This window comes from Pelodiscus sinensis, chromosome 6 (genome assembly GCF_052426305.1).
Source record: "Pelodiscus sinensis isolate ZL-2025 chromosome 6, ASM5242630v1, whole genome shotgun sequence".
Taxonomy (NCBI): domain Eukaryota; kingdom Metazoa; phylum Chordata; order Testudines; family Trionychidae; genus Pelodiscus; species Pelodiscus sinensis.
The window spans coordinates 51,999,047-52,023,309 of NC_143057.1; the positions used below are offsets into that span (position 1 = coordinate 51,999,047).

The 24,263-nt window shown below is 42.1% G+C and overlaps 1 protein-coding gene across 1 annotated transcript in view; it reads left to right on the forward strand.

The window, feature by feature from the left end:
* Window positions 1–24,263, forward strand: part of FBN2 (fibrillin 2) — a 279,412-nt gene that overhangs the window by 164,901 nt on the left and 90,248 nt on the right. The window contains exons 24-33 of the mRNA XM_006131867.3: window positions 107–334; window positions 2,531–2,656; window positions 5,703–5,831; window positions 7,909–8,034; window positions 8,609–8,734; window positions 9,558–9,680; window positions 9,829–9,954; window positions 20,593–20,718; window positions 22,012–22,134; window positions 23,541–23,663. Of these exons, the coding sequence (XP_006131929.3) occupies window positions 107–334; window positions 2,531–2,656; window positions 5,703–5,831; window positions 7,909–8,034; window positions 8,609–8,734; window positions 9,558–9,680; window positions 9,829–9,954; window positions 20,593–20,718; window positions 22,012–22,134; window positions 23,541–23,663 (1,356 nt within the window). The remainder of the gene's footprint in view (window positions 1–106; window positions 335–2,530; window positions 2,657–5,702; window positions 5,832–7,908; window positions 8,035–8,608; window positions 8,735–9,557; window positions 9,681–9,828; window positions 9,955–20,592; window positions 20,719–22,011; window positions 22,135–23,540; window positions 23,664–24,263) is intronic.

Genomic DNA, 24,263 nt, shown 5'->3' on the forward strand with positions numbered 1-24,263 from the left:
TGATGGAATATCAAATACAAATAACTGTTGCTACATGTAATGACTTATTTATCAAGCAGTCATTCTGTAACATGGTATAATTACCTTTGTAATATAAAATGTGCAGATATCCGCATGGAGCAATGCTACCTGAAGTGGGATGAAGATGAGTGTATTCAGTCTGTACCTGGGAAGTTTCGTATGGATGCCTGCTGCTGCGCTGTTGGTGCTGCTTGGGGATCAGATTGCGAGGAATGTCCTAAGCCTGGTACCAAAGAATATGAGAATTTGTGCCCTAGGGGACCTGGCTTTTCCAACAGGGCAGATGTTCTAACTGGCAGGTCATTTTATAAAGGTAAAATCCATACTTCACTATATATAGCTTATTGAAACAGAACGTGGGTATTATTTGCATCTTTCAATCCTTAAAAGTAAAACACCAATGTTTATATGATTGGAGCTGTAATTAGTTCTATAGTATTCAAATATAATAGAAATAGTTAGGAAATAATCATCTCCTTCCCCTTGGTATATGGAATGTGTTTTGTGGCAGTATTTTGGACATACTGGAGTTAGGGGTGAGTTAAGAGTCTGGGAAGCCAAAGAGGAGAAGGTTATGATAGTCAAATCAAGAGATTAGGATGTAGTCATGGTTCTTGAGCATGTGAGTGTAGTGGTGAGAGGTAGCTATCTTCTGTAGATAATGATGTAGAGGAAAAACCTGCAGGCTTTAGCAACAGCGTCCATTTTGGCTAAGAAGGAAAATAATGTTTAAGATGATACTGAAACTGATTCTGGGTAGAGAACATAGTGGAGACAGTACCAGCTGAGAGAGAGAAAAGAAGGAGGACACTGCACTTTCCCTCTGCATGCTGCCTAAGTGGCTCTTGATTTCTCCTCAGACTGAGAGGGCTGGAAATAGCTTGGGGGGCTGGAGGTGAGAAATTGATGCCTGCATGAGGCCTGGGTTGGGGAGGGAGAACCATGGATTGTTACATTCTTAGAAGGTATGTGAGGGGCCAGAAGTGGGGTTACAGGGGGGGAGGTGAGAAGCAGAAGAAGAGAGAAACACCAGTTTCTCCCTCTGTAAGACTTAAAGTAATAAAAAATATTATTTTTACCCTTTCTGTCCTAATTTCATTTTTATACAAGGTGAGATTATTCCGAATTATTTTTAAATAAGCACATATACTGCAAAGTCTTTCTTGAAAAATATTGTATTGTTTGGATGAACTTTAATTGTTGTCATTTTGCCTAACCATTGTTCAGTTCTGATATTTGTTACTGTCCTCACTGGTAAAACTCCTATTAAATTCAATGTAGGTTAGCATAAATGAAGATTCAGATCTAATATTTTGTCAAGAATATAGCTCTATTTTTTCTTCTCTTTTGAACTTGCTCCAGCACTTTCCTCTACTCATACTGATATCTCCTAGCAAAATACAAGACTATGTAGCACTTTAAAGACTAACAAGTTGGTTTATTAGGTGATGAGCTTTCGTGGGCCAGACCCACTTCCTCAGATCTGAGGAAGTGGGTCTGGCCCACGAAAGCTCATCATCTAATAAACCATCTTGTTAGTCTTTAAAGTGCTACATAGTCCTGTATTTTGCTTCAGCTACACCAGACTAACACGGCTACATTTCTATTGATATCTCCTAGTGTGACAACTCTCTAGGAGTGGCCTGCAGTCTCCCAGAATTGGCATAAATCTCCCAATGACTATTAAAAGCAATCTGGGAGATTTTAACAGGTTATTTTAAGAAAATAACATTACATCATGTTGGGTGGGGAGGCGGGAAATCTCCCGGAATAACTTCAGTCAGAGGTGGCAACCCTAATGTCTCCAGCTATAGTTTTGTTCCATAAAATGGATACTTTTCAGTTAAAAGCATTCATTCAGTAGAATGATACCTACAAGTGATATGTAGTGCTCATCATAATGTGTTCTGGTCCTGAGTGCCTTTTTTACCAACAGCCCCTTTTATAAGCTCTGTGCAAGGTGTGTTATATTTGCAGTCCCTGTACTATCGAGAATGTTGGGGCTGCTCTCTCCATACATTCCAAAGGGCTGTTTTGTCCCAAAGAGGAGTAAAAGTCTGGGACTATACCCCTGGCTACTCTGTTGTAATAGTCTACAAAGCTGCTGGAAAGTCCCCATGTGCTTCAAGAATCTCAAAAAGAATTTGTGTCTGAGAGAGGCACAACCTCTCTCACCAAGTTACACCTGGTTCCATGCTGCCTCTTTCATGGCTGTATCTTCTAGGTACAATCTAGTCCATAGGGATTCCTCATAACCATTTCTGCTTTGTTTTGAATTCACAACCTTACAGTGATAGCTGAAGTTCAGTTTCTAGAAAAGAATTACTTCTACCAGCAGGAATGAAGCAACCATAGCGTACAAATGGCCAGCTCTATTTTGTCAGAACTCAGAATAGCAGTTCAGATAAAAAAATGGTACTCAGTAAGAAGAAATGGGAAATTACCACTCTTGATATAGTTTCTTCGCTAATCATTTAAATGTTCTGTTTTATTTACTTTTTCTTCATAGATATTAATGAATGTAAAGTGTTCCCTGGTATGTGCATGAATGGCAAATGCAGGAACACAATTGGAAGTTTCAAGTGTAGATGTAACCGTGGGTTTGCGTTAGATATGGAGGAAAGAAACTGTACAGGTAAGTCTAAACCAGTGAAAGAAAGCTGCACCAATTTGGCTCAGTATGACAAACTAAAAATTCACTTATTCAGACCCTGCAGTCCTTGGCAGTTTTTCTCTAGTAAGAAATGCAAAATTTGGCTGTTAGTGTGAAGCTCTTGAAATTTCTTTCCATGAGGGATTTTCTAGTAATTGTGTCTTCTAATTTATTTTCATACATCAAAACTTTGTTAAATTATTGTTAAAGTTGCTTGAGTCAAACTCCTAGAAATGAAATCACTAACATTCAAGAAAATAATCTATTAAAGTAACATTTATATCTGCTCACATCCCTTAACCATGTATGCATCATAGCACCAAATGGACTGAGACTCCTTATTTTCACCACAAACTCACTTTCATTCGCAGAATGCAGCCACTGAAAATGCATATATCCAGTTCCTTACAATCATACTTAAATGTGACATCAGGCATAAAACTGATTAGGGATGTATGTTTAGGCTTGTTGGTAGTTGAGTCACTACTTGACTACTCACTTTCCTCTTCCCCTCCCCTTCTTTTATACAGAGGCTTAAAAGCCGATTCCCCCAAGCACAGTCTTTGGGGGGGAAAGCTTGCAAGGGAGGCAGAGCCCCGGGAGCTATCCCTGCTGTGACTCTGCATTTTAAGAGCCCAATGGGCTCTTACACCATTTAAAATGCAGAACTGCAGCTGTCCTGAAGCTAGCACAAGGCAGGACTGCTTAGTCCCAGTCTACACCACCTCCAGGAGCCAACCCCACTACAGCTCTGCAGTTTAAATGTAGTAAGAGCTGGGCTTGCCCAGCTCCTAGTACATTTAAACTGCAGAGCTGCGGCAAGGGTAGCAAGTGCCCACTCTTATCACACAATTGAGTAGTTGATGGCTAATTAACTGCTTCTTAACATCCATAATACTGATAGATACGTAATATATGTTATTTGTACTTAACTCTGACCATAGATTATTTTAAAGCTAGTAAACTTGTGTAATCGAGGAACCTGATATATGCATCATGAGTGAATGCATGTTGGAAATGGAAGAGTTTTTTATTCTGGAGTTCAGGAATCTGAGTGTTTGTGTTTGGATTATTTGATATATATGTGGTAAGGCATGTCAGGGTGGTCCGGATGTTAATGTTCTCACTACCTGGTGTTTTTCTTGGTTTTCTAGTGATTGTATTGGAAAATGCACTTGAGCAATCTTATATTTAAGTTAGAGAGGTCAGAAAACATTTTTCACAAAAGTATTTTTCCCACATTTTCATGGAAATTTGTGCAAATGAAAATGTTCTGCTGCCATCTCTAGACTTAATGATTTTGTAATGTGTTTTTGTGTTTTAAATTACTAACAAAATGGGGTTAGTGGGTAAAATTTGCAGGAGTCCAACCATGTTGGACATAAGAGGCCCACTGTAGTGACTTGCTATTCTGCAGGCCTCTGCACATGGTGTATGAATTATTGTTGAATTGCAAAAAGGGGACCGAGATCCCTGCTTCCCCCAACTCCATGTGTGTCCCCCCTTTCTGCAGCTCCTCTATAAACCCTTATATTTGTGCAGTCCTAGTTCTCTGAACCACCGATCAAGATACCTCCTTGATATAGTCTCCTAATTACTTCCATGCCTGACCCCCACAACTGCCATTATGCCCACTGTGCTCTATTCCTATTCCGTGTTCTTTGGTTTTCATGGAGAACTATACCAGTTCTCTGCTTCCCAGTCCTCTGCAGCTCCTCCATTAATAAATTCAATTTTCTCCTCTAGCTATAGCCCCATTTCTGATTTGTTTCACTTGTAAACTTTATTATAATTTTCCATTGTTTTACACTTTTTTGTTTTTTAAAATTGATTTAAATAGAGATTTCTATATATAAAAATAATTAGTGGTACTGAGATTATTATAGAAAGCATAAACCAGGCAGCCTGTCTGGGTAGGACTGTGGAGTAAGGCAGCATGATAGGGAGAAAGGCAAATAGTCTAGCCAAGGGACTGAAGATTTAGTGAGGAGCATGTTACTCAGTCATGCTCCTCCCTCTTTCCCCCCCAGTCTTGGATTTCCTAGTTCCCTGCATCGCTAACGTCTTGCTATCCTGGCTTCTATCCATTACCCCTTTATCTTGGTTTTTTACAGATGTGCTAAGGTTTCCCATACAAAGTTGCATTTGGAATAACTAATAAACTACAGCAATCCAAAAGTGACATTAAACTGCAAAGCTGAATGTGAAAGGAGTCATTTTAACTTCCTAACTTCTAAAGAAGTGAACTAGAATACTATTAACTTTCTAGCCAGAAGTATGTGCTGTGAGTTTAGATACTCTTGGTTTTGCTTACACACTATATGGGTATGTCTACACTACCCCCCTGGTTCGAACTGGGGGGGGGGGGGTAATGTAGTCATACGGAGTTGCAAATGAAGCCCGGGATTTGAATTTCCCGGGCTTCATTTGCATGAAGCCGGCCGGTGCCATTTTTAAATGCCGGCTAGTTCAGACTGCGTGCCGCGCGGCTACACGTGGCACGAACTAGCTGGTTTGGATTAGGCTTCCGAGGCGTACAGCTAGTTCGAACTAGGGGGGTAGTGTAGATATACCCTATGAGAGTAATCCCCATATTACTGCAAATCTCAAGTGCTTCTTTAGTTATGGATTTTACTGACATCTGTATAATAATGACAATTCCAAGAGGGATGATGATATTCAGAGGTTTTCTATAACTTTGCAATTTGTGGTATGGTGCCTGTTGCGTAAATCTCACCCCATTACAAATATGATTCTAAAATGGCACCTAATGGAAACCCACTTGTCACAAGGTTTCAAATCCAACTTAGATTTCTAAAGTCACCTTGTTTCAAATCTTATATGACTCAATTTATCATTGAATCATTCTTTGAAAATACTAAATGAAATACTTAAATGCCTATGTGTAAATGTCAGATTTCACTGGAATGAGTCACTTCTCCATTTGCATTAAAACAAGTTTTACCTTAAACTGTTTGGGTTTTTTTTTTTTTTTTTTTTTTTGGTCACTTCATTTAATGTAAAATAGACATTGATGAGTGCCGCATCTCCCCGGACCTCTGTGGAAGTGGTACCTGTGTCAACACTCCAGGCAGCTTCGAATGTGAATGCTTTGAGGGCTATGAGAGTGGATTTATGATGATGAAGAATTGCATGGGTAAGTGTTGTGAGAATATATTTCAGTCCTTCCGTTTAGTGTTCTGAAGCCTGATATTTTAAACTGCATGCACACCTTGTTAACGTGCATAATTACTGTGACTGTGTGTATAAATCAGGTCTGAGTGAAATGAATTGGGTTTACAATTTCCTGCACTCATTTTTGCATATGAGCCTATTAGGGAATCCTAGAATTTTAAGTCAGGAAGTGCCTTCATATGGCCATGTAGTCTAGCACACAACACTGAGGGAGGACCAAGTATAACTAAACCACCTCTGAGGGTTTTTTTTTTAACTGTTCTTTAAAACTTCCAATTATAGGGTTTCATAGCCTCCCTTGTAATTCTATTCTAGTGCTTAACTATCTGCAAGATTAGAAACATTTTTCTAATATCTAACCTAAATCTTCCCTACAGCAAATTAAGCCCATTATTTCTTGTTCTACCTTCAGTGGAGATAGGGTACAATTGATCACCATCCTCTTGATAACAATTGCTATCAGGTCCTTCCTCGGTCTTCTTTTTTCAAGACTAAACATGCCCAGTTTTTAAAAATGTTCCTCAGATAGGTTTTCTAAACATTTTATTATTTTTGTTGTGCCTCTCTTTACTCTGTCCAACTGTCCGCATCTTTCCTAAAGTGTGGTGCCTACAGCTGGACACAGTACTCCAAATTGAGGCCTCACCATTGCCTACTATAATGGAACAGTTACCTTCCATGTTTGTCTTACAGCTTTTAATATTCCTGAGAATTATATTAGTTTTTTTGCAACTGCATCACATTGTCTACTCTTACTCAATTTATGAGCTCTAGATCCTTTTTAGCAGTACTATTACTTAGCCAGTTATAGCCCATTTTGTAATTTGTATTTGATTTTCCTTCCTAAGTGAAGTACTTTACCCTTGTTATTGTTGGATTTCATCTTGCTGATTTCAGATCAATTCTCTAATTTGCCCAGGTTGATTGAATCTGTCCTCCAATTTGTTTGCAACACATCCCAGCTTGGTGTTACATGCAGACTTTATAAGCATGCTCTCTCCTCCATTAACCAAGTCATTAATAAAAATATTGAATACTACTGGATCCAGGACTGTTCTCTGTAGTACTCACTGTATGCATCCTCACTTCTTGAGTGCAAACTATTGATGACTACTTTTTGAGTACAGTCTTTCAACCACTGAATCCACTTTATTGTGATTTCCTCTATAGTCCCCTGTAAAACTGTGGATATCTGCTTTATATGTGCAGGTATCCGCATATGTGGTGGTGGCGGCAATCCACGGCTCATTTTTGCAAATACAGATGCGAGTGCAGATACAAATTTTGTATGTAGAAACCTGAAAATTTGCAGATATCCCCTTAATATCTGCATCCACAGATATCAGTGTGGATATCCACAGCTTATTTTTGCACATATGGATGCAGATACAAATGTTGTATCCACACATGGCTCTATTCATGTATGCTAAATTTCTGTAGTATTCTTATGAGAATGTAATGGAGGACTATGTCAGAATCTGGCTCCCCCCTCCTCCTATCCCCTAGGTGAGTAACTCTGTCAAAGAAGAAAATTAGGTTGGTTTGGCATGATTTGTTTGAGACAAATACATGCTGACTGTTTCTTGTTACCCTATTGTCCTCTAGGTGTTTAGAAGTTGATTGATAATTTGTTCCAGTATTGTTAAAGAGCATCCAAGTTATGCTGACTGTTTTACAATTTCCCTGGTATGACTCCCCCTTCTCCCCAGTCCATTTAAGATAAGTATTATATTGCCCCTCAGCTCTACTCTGGGAGCTCTCAAAGATACTTTGCAAGCTTTCTGTTCCTTTCTACTTTTGAATGATCGAACTTCATAGATATTTCTTACAGAACAAGAGTAGAGCTCATTCAAGAGCTGTTACTGTGCAATGTCATTGCTTACCAGATTGCAGGAAATGGAGAAGAGCAGTCATAACTTCAAAGAAATCTCTCTATGAGCTTCAGATTCTGAATTACCTCCTGATGCTAACAATTGCTTTTCCCTTCTTCCCCTCCCCCTACTAACTGTTCCTTAAATGTCTGTCATGTTTTCTTTCAGACATAGATGAATGTGAACGTAACCCTCTCCTTTGCAGAGGTGGCAGTTGTGTGAACACAGAAGGCAGCTTTCAATGTGACTGTCCTTTGGGACACGAATTGTCACCGTCACGTGAGGATTGTGTGGGTGAGTTTGTTACCTGAGGATGGCATGTTTCTGCAGTATAAAAGCTTGCTCGTGACTGACAAGAATGTGGCTCCATGAATATCTACACATTCCTGTTCTTTTTTGTTTCTGAATTCCTTCAGATTGAAACCTCAGGTCCTGACACTGAAACGTCCTTAGTACGCTCAGCATCCATTGACTTCAATGGGAGTTGAGGGCTCAGAGCACCATGCAGCAAATATTCAGCACCTCACAGGACTGGAATTTCATAAATTATTAAAGAAACTTGGCAACTTTCAATTAAAATTCATATAAGCACAGAGTAAACTGCTACATAGAACAATAAAAATTGGTTCCTTTGTGAAATGAAGCTCTTTTCTCTCCATGTGCTTGGAGCACATTTTTGCTTTGTTTGACCTCTTCTGTGAAATATCTCTTCATATGCAATGTTGTTTTGATACAGAGTCACTTCCGAGAATAATTTAAAATATAGTCTCTGACTATGCTTTCTTGGTGGCTCTGGCATTCTAGCATCCATTGTAGAACTGGCCTTTTGAATGGCAAATGGTTGATCTGAACAATTCTTCTTTTTCAGATATAAACGAATGCTCATTGAGCGATACTCTCTGCAGAAATGGCAAGTGTGTGAACATGATTGGAACATATCAGTGTTCTTGTAACCCCGGATACCAGGCCATTCCAGACAGACAAGGCTGCACTGGCAAGTATTGAATGCCTCCGCCTTCATACTTTTATGTCATCTCTCTTTACATTAATTTCCTGTAAAAACTAGTCAGAGCCAGCTGTAGTCACTATCCAAAGCAGTAACTGTTGGGACTTGCTGTTTCCAAAGATTTTTGAAAAGAGCAGATTGTTTACATTAAAATAGAAAGGAAAGAAAGCTGTGTTGCCATCTTGCAAAACTTCTACAAACCAGCAGGAGGGAAAAGTATTTCCATGATACTAACCTAATCAAATCTCTAGAAATTTAGCTAACGTCCAGATGGTGGTGCTCATTTCCTGATCAAAAACAGCAAGGGGAACCATCGTACTTCCGTGACCTTTGATTTGTCCCGTTACCCTTCCCCATCAAATGTGGCACATATACTGTTTTGTAAATGCTGCTCTATGTATGTAAATACTTTGATGGGGTGTGCTCTTCCTGTGCTTTATAACTTTAACCTTTGTTTATAGCAGTACTGAGTTATAATTATGTGTAGTATGTATATAGTGTAAAGTTACATAACTGTGAGGGGTTTAGATACAAATCTGTGCTATGGTTCGGTGCTTTCACATAGAAGTCTTAGAGTCTTAGGAATTTTCTTTCTACAGTGTCTTCTTATACTTTATTTCCTTTCAAATTCATAAAGAAAGGAGGGCTAAACATTTTAAATCATGTAAATCAATTATATAAAGTAAGAATAGAAATTCAATATGAAATTCTTGAAAATGATTTCCTTGCTAAATAAAATGGCAAGAAAAGATGGCTTCTCCTTAGGAAAGCAGAGTTGTCAAGTAATGTAGTCCAAATATTATTTTCCCAGATATTGATGAATGTTTGATCATGAATGGAGGCTGTGACACCCACTGCACTAACTCAGAAGGCAGCTATCAATGTAGCTGCAGTGATGGCTATGCTCTCATGCCAGATGTCAGAACATGTGCAGGTAAGTGAGAAGATAAAATAATACTGTAGTGTCTTCATGAGACTTCATTTGAAAAAATACCAGCATCATATTCTCTAGCTAAACAAAACATATTATTTTAGCAGATCCTTATCTGTATGTGCTGCACTGTGATCTATTTTTGTTCCAGATATTGATGAATGTGAAAACAGCCCAGATATCTGCGATGGTGGACAGTGTACTAATATTCCTGGAGAATATCGCTGTCTTTGTTATGATGGCTTCATGGCTTCCATGGATATGAAAACCTGTATTGGTAAGTAACAAGAAGTTATATTTTAACAGGTATGTTGTGTATATTTCCTGATTAATCACTGCAAGCAGAATCAAACTGTAAGAAAAAAATCACTGAAAACCAAAATCTAAAGTATTTCTTAAGAAACTTTAATTGCCTGCCTCTGAAGAGAAAATATTTTTAAAGGTCTTTTAAGGTAAGATTGATCTAATTTGAATCCATTAACATTAAACGCTTTATTCATAATCTAAGCATTACTGCACAGAATCATTGTTGGGCAGAATTAAGGCTACTTTGGGTGCTTAACTCTTCATTTCCATAATGTAACAGATTTGAATTTCTTGAAAGTGTAAGCTTAACTCTGAACTTTCTGACTTTGTAATGCTTGATTTGGGGTAATGATATCATCCCTGTAATTTTTTTACCTGTCAATTACTGCTATAATTTAACTCTATTTTAAAAATTCTATCCACTTTTTTTTATTTGGGAAGATGGTTAGGAGAAGAATAAACACACTCTCAATTTACATTCAGAAAACCTGTGAAGTTGTAAGGATATGGAATTTAGCACTTACAGGTTAGGCAGTGCTAGAGTAAAGGATTGCCTGTATATACTATGAAATGACCTACTGAAACATATACTTAGTAACGATGATGGATTTCATAATGAACATTGCTTTCTCTATCTAATCCAATCTGTTTAAATTATCTAGGTATTTATATTGTGCCTTTTCACTTTTACATCTTAATGTACATGTTTTCTCTTTTATTTGTATTTTTTATAAAGCACAATTACCTATTCAATTTGAAATGATGGGAAAGAAAGCTGGTGATTTATTTGAAGAAATCAATTGAAATACTTTGGAATTATTTCTTCAGTTTGATTGAATTTTAACAATAAGGAAGATGATGATGGCATGTTTTGATATGCAAAGTCTTAACAGCCTTTGTTTTATATATATGCTAGCCTCCCAGAGAATAAAATAGGTGAAAAGTAGTATAAAGAGGTGTCCTTGAACTATATTTTTTTCTTCTTTGTGCCTTTATCTTGTTGAGATGTTAAAATCCTTATGGGTTCTTAACTGCACGCCAAGTCCACTAAGCTGGTCAGTGTTTTTGCAACCCAGGCAAAAGACAGGATTGATCTCTTCAACAGTTCCCTCTCTCATGTTGTTAGCTATGTTAGTGCTTATGAAAACAACTTTCCCTTCCACTGTTCTCCTCTGGGAACAGAAAACCTCAGGTTTGACTGTTGTACAGCAGTGGACCATGAGTCTGAATTTCATATTTGGTTAACAGTATCATCCACTTTAAGAAGCTTGTGAAGTTGTTACTGTTTATTTTTGTAGCTTCTTACTGTCTGCAACAAAGTACCAGTAGTTTCAGGTATCTAAAAGGGTGTCATAAGGTGGAGGGAGAAAACTTGTTCGTCTTGTCCTCTGAGGATAGAACAAGAAGCAATGGGCTTAAACTGCAGCAAGGGAGGTTTAGGTTGGACATTAGGGAAAAGTTCCTAACTGTCAGGGTAGTCAAACATTGGAATAAATTCCCCAGAGAGGTTGTAGAATCTCCATCTCTGGAGATATTTAAGTGTAAGTTAGATAAATGTCTATCAGGGATGGTCTAGACAGTATTTGGTCCTGCCATGAGAGCAGGGGACTGGATTTGAAGACCTCTCGAGGTCCCTTCCAGTCCTAGTATTCTATGATCTGTGGAAATTTAGGTAACATTTTTTATTTACTTCATTGCATGTGTAGTAATGGAGATAAACAGATATGATTCTGATCCTACAGATATGAGTTACTCAAATAAAATGTAAACATTGATGTAAAATGAGTGGCTGAACAGAAGTGTGCACTACTTACAAGTTTGCAACTAAATCTGCAATTTTAATGATGGTATAGAGTTCAGAGTTAGCTAAACTTTTGGCTCATTCTGCAGTCTTGTAATCTTATTTAAAATTGTAACTGAGAACCTGCAGTTATGATTCATCAGGCAGTAGAATCTAAACACGTAGCCTACGTCTCTACACTAAATTTATTCCTGTATTCTAGTGGGTGTTTTAATGAAAATATTTTTATCATATATACAACTCTTTTATTCTAACTGGAAGGAGTGGGTGGCCTTAAAAAACAAACTTACCTCTCCCCTTGCATCTTTAGCCTCCACCATACACACTGGTGATGAACAGATATGATATTGTGGTGTCTGCAAAAAGGGATCAGTGATAATAGCATTGTACTAGGATGATCTTTTCCTTTAATAGCCCAAGAGAGGGACAGGGAGCCGCTAACTCTATCCCAGAGAGAAGCCTTTCAGGCGGGTGCTGGAAATCAGATGATGTGGCTGATTCACACCTCAGGATTGTCTTCTCTCATCTGGAATAAAAAGGAGAGCTTAGCCATGAAGGCGGAAGATAGGGGGAATCAGGAGACAGGATAATCTCTGGCAAACAGAGCTGGAGACTGCAGTCAGACTCCGTGGAACCCCTCCGGGTTAAAAAGGGCCTGACCTAGCAGCTGCCAGAGGACTCCCCCAGTCTGAACCTCTAACCAGATAGTTGCTATTACTCCTGTGTATATACAGGCAGTCCCCGAGTTACGTGGATCCGACTTACGAACGGGGCTTTCTCGCCCCGGAGCTCGCAGGCAGCGGTCCCGCCCAGAGCGCAGCGGTCCCGCCACCTCGACCTCCGGGGCGAGAAAAGCTGCTCCGGGTGCCCCTGGTCTGCTGGGGACCGTCTCCAGCAGACCAGAGACACCGGGAGCAAAGCCTGGTCTGCTGGGGGGGGGGGGCAGCTAGTGCGGCCCCCGTCCCCCTCCCCCAGCAGACCAGGCTTTTGTTGTGGACCCTGGGGTAGAGCAGCTGGGGTGCTGCCGGGTTGGTCCTGCAGGGACCTACCTGGCAGCCCAGCTGTTCTGTCCCAGGCTCGAGATTCAGCCGCTGTTGAAACTGATCAGTGGCTGATTCCAGGAAGCTGGGGGCAGAGCAATTCTGCCTCCAGCTTCCTGTAGTCAGCCCTGGTCAGTTTCAGCAGCAGCGGCTGAATCTGGAGCCAGTTCTGACTTACATACAAATTCAACTTAAGAACAAACCTATAGTCCCTATCTTGTACGTAACCCGGGGACTGCGTGTACTTCTTTCCCCTTTGCTTGGGAAAACAATAAACAGACCTCCTGAAGAAAAAGAAAAAACCTTACCTGATCTTAAGTCTTTGTGGAAACCCTCTCTGAAGATGAAATTGGAAACCTTTGCCACAGCTGCTCCCATCTTGTGGAAATGCCCTGGACATGTTAGAGCTCCCTCCTCAATCCTCTTAGATTGGGGCTCCTCCACTGAGACCCTAGAAAATGCATAAGAGTCCTTATCTGCATTGAAGTTCCAAGAGATCAGAACTATAGGGATACATCTGAAAACCTTACAGATCTTCCAACTCCACTCTTGCAACCTCTATTTAAATTTGCACTTGTTGTAATTTATACTTATTTCTTTCAAAATCAAAGAGCGAAACCCAAACAATGACTTTTCATTCTTACCACAGTAATTCCCTTTACTGGCATAACCTGGTGTTATCATTTTATTTAAAAGGAGGTACCAGGCAGTCCCCGGGTTACATGGATCTGACTTACATCGGGGTGAGGCAACCCCGCATTAGCTGCTTCCCCCCAGCAGACCAGGGAGACACAAAGCTAGTGGAGTGGCTTTTCTCAGCAGACACCTCAGCTTGAGAATAAAGGACTGAGGGAAGTGAGGTGTGGGAGAATAAAACTGAGCTCTGGAGAAATGTTTGGCTAGAGTTTCCCCTACAATATGTACCAGTTCCGACTTACATACAAATTCAACTTAAGAACAAACCTACAGTCCCTATCTTGTACGTAACCCGGAGACTGCCTGTATAAAAATACTGGGCAATATTATTTGGAAGGTTCCTGCACCCCATCTCCTCTGACATCCCTGTGTTTTTTAGTAATATGAATCATGGCATCCTCATGAATTTCCTTATTTGGCGGTTTGCCATTTATTTGATTTTAATGCTTGTCCTAATATAGGGAATTATATTTATAATCCAAACTTCAGTCACTGGTAAATGTTATCATTTAGATTTTACTTATGTTTCAATTATTATTTTAGTTTTATTTTTTCTAGTGACACTCTACAGCCTAAAATACACTCTTAGATATGTCATTCATCAAAGTTTTAAATAACGAACAAACCTGTAAAAATTGTAGTCAGTTTGAAGTAGAGCTGTCAATTTATGTGCATTAATGGTTGCAATTAATGCAGGGAAGGATTAACGCATTAATTTTTTTAACACATTAATCGCAGACTGCTCTGGTGCTTCAGAGAGGCAGCACATTAGGAGCCGGGGATCAGCTGGAGTGCCTAGCTGATCCTGGGCTTCGCCTTGCTCTGCACCTTTGAAATACCGCGGTGGAACTTCAAAGGGAGTCAGCTGGGGACTCCAGCTGACCCCAGGCTCCTATGGTGCTGCCATTTGGAAACGCTGGGGCGGCCTTTCCAAAGGGCAGCGCTGCACCAAGCCAGGATCAGCTGAGTACTACAGCTGATCCCAGGCTTCCGCGGTGCTGCCCCTTTGAAACGCCGCCGCTGCGTTTCAAAGGGGCAGTTGCACTGAGTTTGGGGTCAGATGAGGACTCCAGCTGATCCTGAGCTTCTGCAGTGCTGCCCTCTTTGAAACGTCACTGCAGTGTTTCAAAGAGGTAGTGCATGCAATTTATCGTGATTCAATTTTTTAATCGTGTGATTAATTGCGATTAATTTTTTTAATTGCTTGATAGCCCTAGGTTGAAGATAATTCAAGACTAGAAGTGGAGTTACATTTGTTAAATAAATTGTTCTGAGAGAGAAGGTCTTAATAGCACAGCTACAATATGATAATTGTGTCTGAGTGTTTTTAAATTGGATTTACATTATTCTCCTTCGAGTGGTCCCTGTGGGTGCTCCACTCTACGCGAGTTCTCCACTCTAGGTGCTGGTGCGTCCTCGCGCCGGCGACCGGAGACTTTTTCTAGCTGTTTCTGCCACGGCGCACAGGCGCCGTGGCGCCCTCTAGTGTCGTTGGGACTGAAGGACGCCTGCGCGCGCACGGCTCCTCAGTTCCTTCTCTACCGTCCTCAGCAGTATACGGAGCCCTCTCTTTGCCTTATTCCTGTGGGAAAAAAACAGTTAAATTCTTCGTTTTACCCGAAAGCAGGTTCTTGTCGCAACATTCTAGCCCGGCTCATAGACCTCCATCCTGGCAAATGCCTGCGGTTCAATATGCATACCCTCCCCCTCCGCATCCGTGGTATCCACACCAGTATGCCTATCCACCCCCACCATATGCCACCCAATGGCAACCGTGGAACTCACATCCAAAGAGGTCTCACCATCGACCCTCTTCTACCGTTTCCAGGCCACCTCCGGCCTCTCCTCCTGCCACCACATCGGCCACAGAGCCGAATTCTCCAGCTCCTTCAGGCGGCCATGACTCCCTTTCTGAGGGTGTGACGGCGCGTTGGGGGTCCCCCGTCTCCTGCACCCCGAAATGGCACAAACAGACTGCACCAGCCAGTGGAATAGAGGAAGTTTATTGCCTCTCCAGGATACAGCACAGCACAGATGTAATCTGGTCACAGAGCTGGGCTAGGGTGCCTCAGGCCCCCTTGAGATGGGGGAGACTGGGCCCCTAAACTCCAGCCCCTTTCCCTAGGCTGTCTCCTCCATGCTCCCAGCCCGCAACTCAGCTGACTCTCTTCCTGCCCTACCCCCCAGCCAGGGCAGTCTCCACCTTCCTTTGTTCCTCTCCATGGGGGGTATCTGGTTCAACCAGTTTGGCATCACCTTTGCATAGTGAGGTTTTCCCTGCTGGGTCTTGCTCCAGACAGCAGAGGTCACCACAGCCCAGCAAGTACCCCCACTACGTCACAGAGGGCGAGACCAGATCTCCGCTACACAATTCCTCCTCCTCTCCAGACGAAGCGGTCACCACCGATGCCCCACCGTCGGTAGACAATACAAAAAAGTTTCAAGAGTTGTTTAAAAGAGTTGCTGTAGCGCAGGAAAAAGATCTTCAAGAGGTGCAGATCAAACAATATCGACTCCTTCGCACGCTTCAACCTCCAACTGCTTCCAGAATTGCCATCCCTATGGATGAGGCCATTATGGACCCAGCTGACAATATCTGGCAGACCCATCCCTCCAACAAATAAGAGAGCAGACCGCAAATACTTCATCGCTCCAAAGGATATGGACTTTCTTTTCACCCACCCACCCCCTAACTCCTTAGTAGTGGATTCTGTACGTCACAAGGGTAAACAACCTAACCTAAGAGCAACCCCACAAGACAGGGACCACAAAAAGGTGGACATTATGGGCCGAAAGGTTTATTATTCGTCCACATTGCTCCTTAGGGCGGCCAATTACACTGCTATGCTCGCAGACTATGATAATGCCAATTACTCAAAGCTCCAGGACCTCCTCCTACACCTTCCGGAGCATAAACAGCCAACCCTGCTTAGTATTATGCAGGAAGGCCTCACCATTTCCCGCACAGCTTTGCAGTCTGCTATGGACGTGGCAGACACCGCGGCTCGAATCACGGCCTCGGCGATAGTGCTCCGCCAAATGTCATGGCTACAAGCCTCCGGCGTACCTAGGGACCTCCAACAAAAGGTCGAGGATTTACCCTTCGATCGGACCAACCTATTTGCAACCAAGACCGATGAGGTGTTGCATTCTATGAAGGACTCCCGTACAACCCTTAGGACCCTAGGAATGTATACTCCTCCATTTAGAAGGACCAGATACCAGCCTTACCAATGTCCGAGAGAACCATTCCGCCAACAACTCAAATATGATTTCCGCAAACAGAGATCCCAGCGTCGTAGATCACAACGCCAACAACAACAACATGCCACACCTCATCCCCCAGCCGGCAAGCAGCAGGTTTGAAGGCCTGGTCGAGAGCCAGGAAGCCAATCCGCCAACCCTCCCAACTGCTACGCTTCAGTTCCACCGCCCCCTCCAAGCGTTTTTCCACCAATGGTCCCTCATTACCTTGGAAAAGTGGGTTTTGAACCTAGTCCAATCGGGCTACGTCATCCCCTTTACCTCTACCCCGCCCAACCACCCTCCTACCCCATCCCTTTTCAGGGACCCCTCTCACGAAGCCGTACTCCTGCAGGAGGTTTCACACCTCATTCAACTGGGCGCAGTAGAACACGTATCAACACAATTCCGAGGCCGGGGATTCTACTCAACGTACTTCCTGACCCAGAAGAAGACAGGAGGTTGGCGCCCCATCTTAGACCTCAGGCGCCTCGACAAATACATTGCATACCACCGTTTCAAGATGGTTACCCTCTCAACTATCATTCCTGCACTCAACCAACACGATTGGCTTTCGGCTCTCGACCTTCAGGACGCATATTTCCATATTACAATTCATCCTGCTCACAGACTCTTCCTCCGATTTACAGTGGGTACCCAACACTACCAATACAGGGTGCTCCCGTATGGCCTCTCTACGGCCCCCAGGGTATTTTCCAAAACCCTATCGGTAGTAATGGCCTTTCTTCGATGCCAAGGCATCATAATATTCCCATCCCTGGACGATTGCCTCATAAAAGCTGCGTCTTTCAACGAAACGAAGGCCATGACAGATACCACAGTAGCCCTTTTACTCAGTCCTCGGGTTTCACGTAAATTACGCAAAATTCACTTTACGCCCAACACAAAGACTGGCGTTCATAGGCGCCCTCCTCGATATAATCGCAGCAAGGGCCACTCTTCTCGAACACAGGTTTGCGATAATACGCGACTTTGTCTGAGCAACACAAGCAGTACCTACTGTCACGGTCCGCCACTGCCTCAAAATCCTCGGACACATGGCCTCCACGACTTACGTCGTCAGTTTGGCCAGACTCCACATGAGACCTCTTTAGTCCTGGCTCGCTACGGTGTACAGACCCTTCAGGGACCAAATCTCCAAGTATGTCGCTATCCCACCACGCATTATCAATTCCATGCTCTGGTGGACAATTCCTCAAAACATGCTACACGGCGTCCCCTTTCAATGTCCAACTTCCACTCTCACGCTTATAACAGACGCCTCACTCATGGGATGGGGAGCCCATTTGGGAAGCATCACAGCCCAAGGCAAATGGTCATTTGTGGAGCAAACACTCCACATCAACCTCCTCAAGTTACGGGCAGTCAGATATGCATGCCAATACTTCATTCACCATATAGCCCACAAGACCATCACCATTATGACGGACAATACTACCTGCATGTACTACATCAACCGTCAGGGTGGCGCCCGTTCCCCTTCCCTATGCTTGGAAGCCGCCAAATTCTGGACCTGGTGCCTCTCACATGGGGTCACCCCTTCCGCTGTATATCTTCCCGGAATACTAAATGTCACAGCAGACGCCCTAAGTCGCGTGTTCATGGACCAGCACGAGTGGGAGATCGACAGATACGCCCTCACTCCGATCTTCCTTCACTGGGGCCAACCGGAAGTCGACCTCTTCGCCACAAAGAACAATCGAAAGTGCCACCTCTACTGCTCCAGGGGAGCCCTGGGCAGAAGTTCCTTCGGAGACGCCTTTTCCATCGCATGGGACACCTCCCTCCTCTACGCCTTTCTCCCTCTCCCACTCCTACACAGAGTCCTGGACAAGATCAGATCGAGCCAGGCACGGGTGATTCTGGTGGCACCTGCTTGGCCCAGACAAACATGGTACCCTTACCTCCTCAAGATGATGGTAACAGACCCGTATCCCTTCCCTCCACATCGCGACCTCCTCTCACAAAACCACGGTTGGACCCTTTACCCGGACATCCCCAAGCTGAAGCTCTACGCCTGGTTCCTTCATGGCTCCAAGATGCCGAAACGGCCTGTTCAGAACAAGTGAGACGCATACTAATTAACAGTCGGAGACGCTCCACCAGGAAAACCTACCGGTACAAGTGGACGCGTTTCTCCCAATGGTACGCTCAAACCCATGCAAGCCCACCACAGCTTGCTCCTATACGTACCTTATTCTTACTACTTACTCTCTCTAAAACACTCCGGCCTAGCACTCAGTACTATAAAGGTCCATGCTGCGGCCATAGCGGCTTTTCACCGTTCTCTACGAGGCACTTATTTTCTCGCTGACCCACTGACCAAGCGTTTCTTCAAAGGCCTGCAGAACACCTTCCCTCCGGTTCGGCCACCAGTCCCCATTTGGGACCTGAACCATGTCCTTAAGAGCCTCACAAAACCCCCGTTTGAACCAATAGCGACCTGCTCTTTGTCTCATCTGTCCATGAAAGTGGCTTTTCTCGTCGCCATTACCTCCAGTAGGAGGGTGAGTGAGATTGCAGCCTTAATGGCTGATCCTCCATACACCGTATTTTTACAGGACAGGGTGGTACTCCGACCCCACCCTAAGTTCCTACCTAAAGTACCCTCTCCCTTCCATGTGAATGAACCCATACACTTACCTGCCTTCTTTCCGAAACCGCACACGGAACCGATCCAGACCGTGTGGCCCACACTCGACGTCCGACGAGCATTGGCATTTTACATAGATCGCATGAGACCCTGGCAAGCCTCGCCTAGACTTTTCATCTCATATGCTGAAAGATCTAAGGGACAAGCAGTCTCATCTCAGAGAATCTCTAAATGGATTACATCCTGTATTAAAACCTCTTATACCTTACATAACAAAGACTTACCTGGACTTATCACAGCTCATTCCACTAGAGCGGTAGCTTCCACGACCGCTTTTCTTCGTAATGTTCCATTGCAGGACATTTGCAACACTGCTACCTGGTCATCTGACCACTCGTTTGCGCAACACTATGCTCTCTCCACCTCGATAGCATCTTCTATGGCGATTGGACAAGCGGTGCTATCCACAGTTACTACCACATGGCTCCAAACCCACCTCCGCGAGCCGACAACTGCTGTGTAGTCACCTAGAGTGGAGCACCCACGGGGACCACTTGAAGGAGAAGAAAGAGTTACTCACCTTGTGCGGTAACGGTTGTTCTTCGAGATGTGTCCCCGTGGGTGCTCCACTACCCTCCCTCCTTCCCCTGCTTGGAGCCTGATACTCTGGCGGGTAGAGAAGGAACGAAGGAGCCGTGCGCAGGCGCCCTTCAGTCCCAATGACACTAGAGGGCGCCACGGCGCCTGCGCGCCGCGGCAGAAACAGCTAGAAAAAGTTTCCGGTCGCCGGCGCGAGGACACACCAGCACCTAGAGTGGAGCACCCACGGGGACACATCTGGAAGAACAACCATTACTGCACAAGGTGAGTAACTCTTTCTTCTTTTAACAAATTGATTTCATTGCTCAATATTCAACTGTTATCCATTTTGAAAATGCTGGTGTATTTGCACAGGAGCATCATGCTTAGCTGTTTAGAGAATTGCAGAAATGAAGTAAGGAATGGTTGAAACATAGTATGTTGAAAACTAGCAATACCTCTGAAATCTAAAGTGAACTTTAAATATTTTACTAATATAATTATTGATTACTTCTGACTTTCATTAAATTCACCTGAAGGGTCAAATTTCTCAAAAAATAGTTTAGTCTGTTTAATGACTGTAACTGTCATTCATAATAATAATAATAATATTTAATATAATATATGCACCTGCAGATGTAAATGAATGTGATTTGAATTCCAACATCTGTATGTTTGGAGAGTGTGAGAACACCAAGGGATCCTTCATTTGCCACTGTCAGCTAGGATATTCGGTCAAGAAGGGAACCACTGGATGTACAGGTACAGCATTTGTGTTGTGCATTATAGTTGTTATATTTTATGTCACAGTGGACAGGCAGTTCTTAGATGGATTTTGTGTGTTATAATAATTGTTTCTGAGATTAGATATGTACATTAATTTTAGAGAAAAAACGCCCATCAATTAAATCTAAACAGCAAGAACTCGATAAAAGAAAAGAGAGAGGAGAGGGAAGAAAAGAAGATTAAGAACAGAAACTGAAACCAGATGCAGTCCTTTGAACAACCTGTACAGTGTTAAGGTCAAACAGGCTCTACAAATCCAGAAGTGGAAGAAAATCCTACCCCTGATCACATGGAAGTTACTATTCTACACTGCTTTGATGGATGCTGTTTCAGCCTAATGACTCTCATCCTACTCTCTATGCATTGCCATACTGGAAGCTTTCATGACATCCATCCTTCATTTTTCTGCAGCTAAACATCATCCTTTATACTATAAATGTGGCCGTGGATATTTCCCAAACGGCAATGCCTAGCAAAGTTGACAATACTTATTAAATAGAAGAAAATTTTTGATCACAGAAGTAGAGGGTTTCCCTGAGTTATTGTATCAAATAGAAATTTCAGTTTGCTCTTTCACTTACTGTTTTTAGTTTTTTGCAATGTTTGGTTTTATTATAACATGGCCAGAGTGATATTATAATATATATAAAACTGAGCACAGAAATTTTCTTGAATATACATATTAACTATATTTGAACTGTTTTTCTCCTATTTATCAATTATTTGATTCTAACAGAGGAACACGTGATCTTAGCACCTCAAAAGTGTTATCAATAGCAATCCTTTTACATATATTTTGTATTATATTCTCATGAAGCATAGTAAATATTTTTCTATATGTTCTATGGACATCAACCACTTGCAGTAGCTTAAAGATTTTTTCCCTATAACTTGGCCTTTAGAGATGTTTTGTATAATTGTCAAAACCCTGTGTTAGTCCTTTTTATAAATAAGATTTGCATATGGGCTCAAAGCTCTGTTGGGCACCGTTTTAAACACACAGAAATAAATAACATCTGTCTAAGATTTCATGAAGATTAAATAAAATCCTGATATTGTAAGAAATAAACTTAGTTTTAATATATATTTGCAGATAAATAAAACCTTGTAAACATAATAGACTATATACTGCTTAAATAATTATACAGTGTTTTTATTTTGAAATTATGCAATGGATATATTCATTGTTTTTGGAAAAGGAATCACATGTCAAATTTCCAATATTTCAGGCACTGAACTTTAATTGATCAGTTTGTTTTGCTTTGTTAGATGTGGATGAGTGTGAGATTGGTGCCCACAACTGCGATATGCATGCCTCATGCGTTAATGTGCCAGGAAGCTTCAAATGCAGCTGCAGAGAGGGGTGGATGGGAAATGGCATTAAATGTATTGGTGAGTGTGTAATTACTGAAGTATTTGTTTAACTAAAAAATTTTTAAATTGGACTTATCTGACTACTTGAAAAAATCATTTTATGCCTTTTCATGGAAAGATCTATAGCAGATAAATAGGATTCTTGTATTTCTTTTACTTTTTCTTCACAGACAAAAAAAAGCTTGCTTCCATCTTTTGTCTGTCTAACAGTTTACTTTAAACAATGTAATATGAAATGGTTCAAGTCAAAATACTTACGTTGGCTTACAATATTGGAAAGAAATGGAATACTTCAGCATAGACATCTTTTGATGCGTGTCCAGCATTTTTAAGCTAAATTCAATCAATTATAGAGTGGAGAATGAATTACATATTTTTCCAAAGCTTATGGGTAAATGTCAAGATGAGTAAAATGTTAAGTCCATTAAATTCAAAGGGAAGGAAAGAAAATGTTTTATGGGATTCTGTACCATTGACGCATAGAAGATCAGTTTCTATAAGTGAAAATAAACTTAAAAGCCATTTCTTACCATGCTTTTTTCTGACTCTGTGGCCTGTGGCTGCTGCAGGGTAAGTCACTTCACCTCTCTGTGCATCAGTTTTCCCATCTGTAAAATGAGGATAATGGTGCTGGCCTCTTTTGCAAAGTGCTTTGAGATTTATGCATAAAAAATGCTGTATCAGAACTAGGTGATGTTATTTTATTTTATTATTTATTTAAAATATAGTCTTAGTATTATCAGACAGCACTACATGTCAGACTTACAAAGGTTTTAGGTTTTGATGGATGCAGATAGGCATTAAGTCTGATTCAGAGACACCCTAGTGAATCTGGCATGTAACTTCCAATCACCCACTGGGGTGCTTTTGTAAATCTCAGTAGGTGACTATCAGTGACTTAAGGTGGGTAAATACCTTTGTAAAATTGCCCCTAAAGCTTACTGTGGTTAAGTTGTTGCTGACAAGAAGGCAAAACCATCTCTCTCAAGCTTTTTTGTGCAAATTATGGCCTGAGGTTTCATTGTACCTCCAAGTAAAAATAATGATTTTTTTAGTTGTTGTAGTCATGTGCTCCATAGCAAGAGCTGAAGACTTTTTTTTTTTCCTGCAGCAGTTCCCACCAAAATGGCACGTGCACCCAGATGCTCCTCTAGGCCTTAGCCTATATAAGGGCAGTGCAGTCCTGACTCCCTTTAGTTCTGCCAGTAGCCTAAGTCAGAGCATGAGCAGTTCTCTCCTCGTGGTTTATTACCTTGTACTGGCTGGGACTTTCAGTGTAAATAGTTAGTAGGAGTCAGTATCTGTTGCATGTAGCATTTGTTATTTTTGGTGTGTATTAGATGACAGATTAATTGCAAGTATTGCCTGCTATAAATAGATAGTTTTACTTCTTCTGATTTTCTTGGTTTTCTTCTGCTGTACAGACCTTGATGAATGTTCTAATGGAACCCACAAGTGTAGTGTGAACGCTCAATGTGTGAACACTCCTGGGTCATACCGATGTGCCTGTGCTGAGGGATTCACTGGAGATGGATTCACTTGTTCTGGTAAGACAGATATAAGAAGAGTAGTTTGGTTACTGATTTTCCCCATTTTTAGAAGGTTTGCAAAATTATGACTAACTCCCAAAGGTGGGGAGAAGATTGTAAGAGCCTCTACCATACATGATCATGATCCCTCCAGATCATTCAGAGAAATTCCTACTAGAGCCTCCTGGCTCTCACGTTATCATGTGTATCCAATCTGCACGTGGCTCATTGGCTGCTTGTAATGGGTCAGGACTCACCACAGCAGTACCTCTTGCTGGTCTCACTGAGAATTAGCTTAGTCCTCAGCAGCCCACTCAATTCTGGCTGGTGTCTTGCCCATCGTTGCTTTGCGCTCTCTCCACATTCTGATTCTGGACCTGTGTCCTCTTCAGGAGACTGCCCTTTGGCAGTGCCCACTGTGCCAGTCTCTCATCCCACTTCCGGGGATATCTGCAGTCTTCAGTCTGTACACCTGCCACCATGGCAACCTGCAGCCCCAAAGTCTAGCGCCTCATCTCAGGGTCAGGCCATAGTCTATAAAGACCACTCTTTCACCCAGGTATGGTGCAGTGCAAGAGGAAAAGAAGGAATCCAGCTCTACTCATTACTCTGGATCTC